The sequence below is a fragment of the Amphimedon queenslandica genome, unplaced genomic scaffold (assembly GCF_000090795.2).
Source record: "Amphimedon queenslandica unplaced genomic scaffold, v1.1 AMPQUscaffold_7984_Cont20069, whole genome shotgun sequence".
In the NCBI taxonomy this organism is placed as follows: Eukaryota; Metazoa; Porifera; class Demospongiae; order Haplosclerida; family Niphatidae; genus Amphimedon; species Amphimedon queenslandica.
Window position 1 is genome coordinate 1 of NW_003551736.1, and position 2,303 is coordinate 2,303.

The 2,303-nt window shown below is 34.6% G+C and overlaps 1 protein-coding gene across 1 annotated transcript; it reads right to left on the reverse strand.

Moving 5' to 3' along the window:
- Nucleotides 1-197: 197 nt before the first annotated feature.
- On the reverse strand, nucleotides 198-2,297 carry LOC109591504 (uncharacterized). Its single transcript, XM_020007233.1, has 6 exons — nucleotides 1,494-2,297; nucleotides 1,336-1,383; nucleotides 1,150-1,239; nucleotides 947-1,009; nucleotides 810-884; nucleotides 198-577 (listed from the first exon to the last, which is right to left on the reverse strand). Exons 1-6 carry the CDS (start codon nucleotides 1,924-1,926, stop codon nucleotides 303-305), a joined length of 984 nt encoding a protein of 327 aa, XP_019862792.1. The 5' UTR covers nucleotides 1,927-2,297; the 3' UTR covers nucleotides 198-302.
- Between the last annotated feature and the right edge of the window lie 6 nt (nucleotides 2,298-2,303).

Here is a 2,303-nt window from a genome sequence, read left to right on the forward strand (position 1 = left end):
GTGAGTTAGTAGCTCCTTTAGTGTTGGCTTGTCCTCCATTGTTTCTGTGTACAAGAACACGCCCCCGCACTTCTTAATAGAATTAATGTGAGGGATTATGTTTTAATGTAATGTACAAAGGAATTGGAAAAGAATTTTAAAACATTATTATGATAATTATTAAAAATTAAAAAATAAGCAGCTGCTACTGACTATAATCAAGGTATACTAAATATAATGGACTCTTGCTTGAACAAAGAAATTAAAAAACAATGAAAAACATCATAATAATAACTAAACTATGAGCAGCTGCTATCATTCTTTTAAGACTGGATACCAAGTTCTTTTTCTAGGTTAGCTTTTGCTTTGCCCAGTTGATCAGGAAAGTTATCACAAAGTTGTATCAATGCGTCCCAAGTGAAGTTTTTATTGGCTTTAGACCACTTCTGAAATACCATAATAAGATTAATCATTGCTTGACCCGGTATTTGCATCAGATCAGTCACATCTACGTTCAATCCAGCCCCTATTAGCATGTATTGGTCAGCAGAAGAACCAAATATCCTTAAGAATGCTGCACTGTTGAGCTCTGGGATCCCTATGAATATTAATAGAAGATAAGTATTGATTGGATCATCATGCAATACAGTAATTATGGAGGGGGTTAAATTTGGCGAATTTGGCATTTTGATAGCCATTCGCCAAATTGAAAAGCCACCAATCACCAAAATTAGCAATTCACCAAATTTTAGTCCCTCCAAAATTTCCCGCTATAAGGTATATGATTTTTAATAATAATTAGGATATAATTTAACGATCAAGAGACATACCTTTGGTCTCCTGTGGAGAAGCACAGCCTTTCACGTCAGATACACTTCTTTGTGGAGTAGTAAGCTCCTTGAGGCCTGAGGATATATGAATATTTAAATTAATGAAAAATACTTGAATGTACAGTTTAACAACATACCTTTAGCTTCCTGTGGAGAGCCAGTGCTTCCAGTCTCAGATACACTTCTTTGTGGAGGAGTACCTTTAATATTAATACATTAAACTAGTATCAATGAATAATGCTTTGTTTTGTAGGTATGAATTTTAAAAATACAATGTAATTAATATAAAATAAGGATAGATCGGATGATCTGTACATCAATACACAATTAAACAACATACATTTACTATCAATTTCCTCATCAACACGTCTACGTTTACATCGTGGAGAACCAGAGCTCTTTGTCTCTGAACCATGTCTTTGCACAGTACCTTTATATTAAAATTATATTAAACCTTTATGTTAATATTTTATATTGGTATATCAGCTATGGAATATAATAATAATAACCAATAATAATAACTTACTTAGTCTCGTGCCCTGCCCCTTCACTTTTGGAGTGTTTGGTGTATCAGCTGTGGAACAAATAATAATAATAATATTAATAATAATAATAATAATAATAATAATAATAATAATAATAATAATAATAATAATAATAACAATAATAACAATAACAACTTACTACCAAGCCAGGAATTCCACACTATCTTCTCATCAAATTTATATATTTTTTCTGTTTTAGTGCATTTGAAGATCCTCCGCTCCTCATTAACTATTACTGTGTGCTTCTCCACCTTAGCCACACCTCCTCCGGCAGGACCAAGCTCACACGAACAATAAAACCGGATCTCAGGATTCCTATGACTCTCACTGAGATTGTGTTTATCAGCTGCAGAAGTGATCGCTTCTCTTACATCTTTCTTTACACTGCATTCAATGCTTCGATCCTCACAATGGACTTCAATACAATTGATCTGTTCAACTAGAACAACACGATACCACGACTCCTCATGAATCATTTTGATGTAATTTGAGAAATTGTCAATGTTTGTCGAAGCAATTTCGTAGCAAGGGCTGGAAAGAAGATGAGTAACAACAGAGCAGAAAAGGCCCATTGGGGTAGCCTTCTTGAAGTAAAACAGCAATGGCTCACGATCATTATAAGGATTGATATCTGTGACATCTCTTACTGGAAGGAGAGCTGGTATGAAATATTTATCCTCTATTGGTGTAGCTATTGAGAGCTCAAGGAAAAGATTCAGCAATTTCGTTGCAATATCATTAACTTTTAGCTTTTCTGTGATGGGGTCAAGCTGTTTTTTACAAATCTCTTTAAACTTGGACTCTGAAAGGATCCCCTTTATAATGTCATCATCTCCAGCGTACACTTCTTTATTGGAGTGAACAACATGAACACGCCCAACCAACTCCTTGAGAATACCGATGAGACTGCCTATGTTAACAAACACCAGGTCACTGCAGGCTTTAGAAT

Bases quoted from the DNA above. Each gene is read 5' to 3' on its own strand.
- LOC109591504 (XM_020007233.1), bottom strand. From the start codon at position 1,926: ATGGGCCTTTTCTGCTCTGTTGTTACTCATCTTCTTTCCAGCCCTTGC. The intron at 1,384-1,493 runs GTAAGTTGTTAT...TTTGTTCCACAG, and splicing joins GTGGAATTCCTGGCTTGGTA to CTGATACACCAAACACTCCA. The intron at 1,240-1,335 runs GTAAGTTATTAT...TTTAATATAAAG, and splicing joins GGGGCAGGGCACGAGACTAA to GTACTGTGCAAAGACATGGT.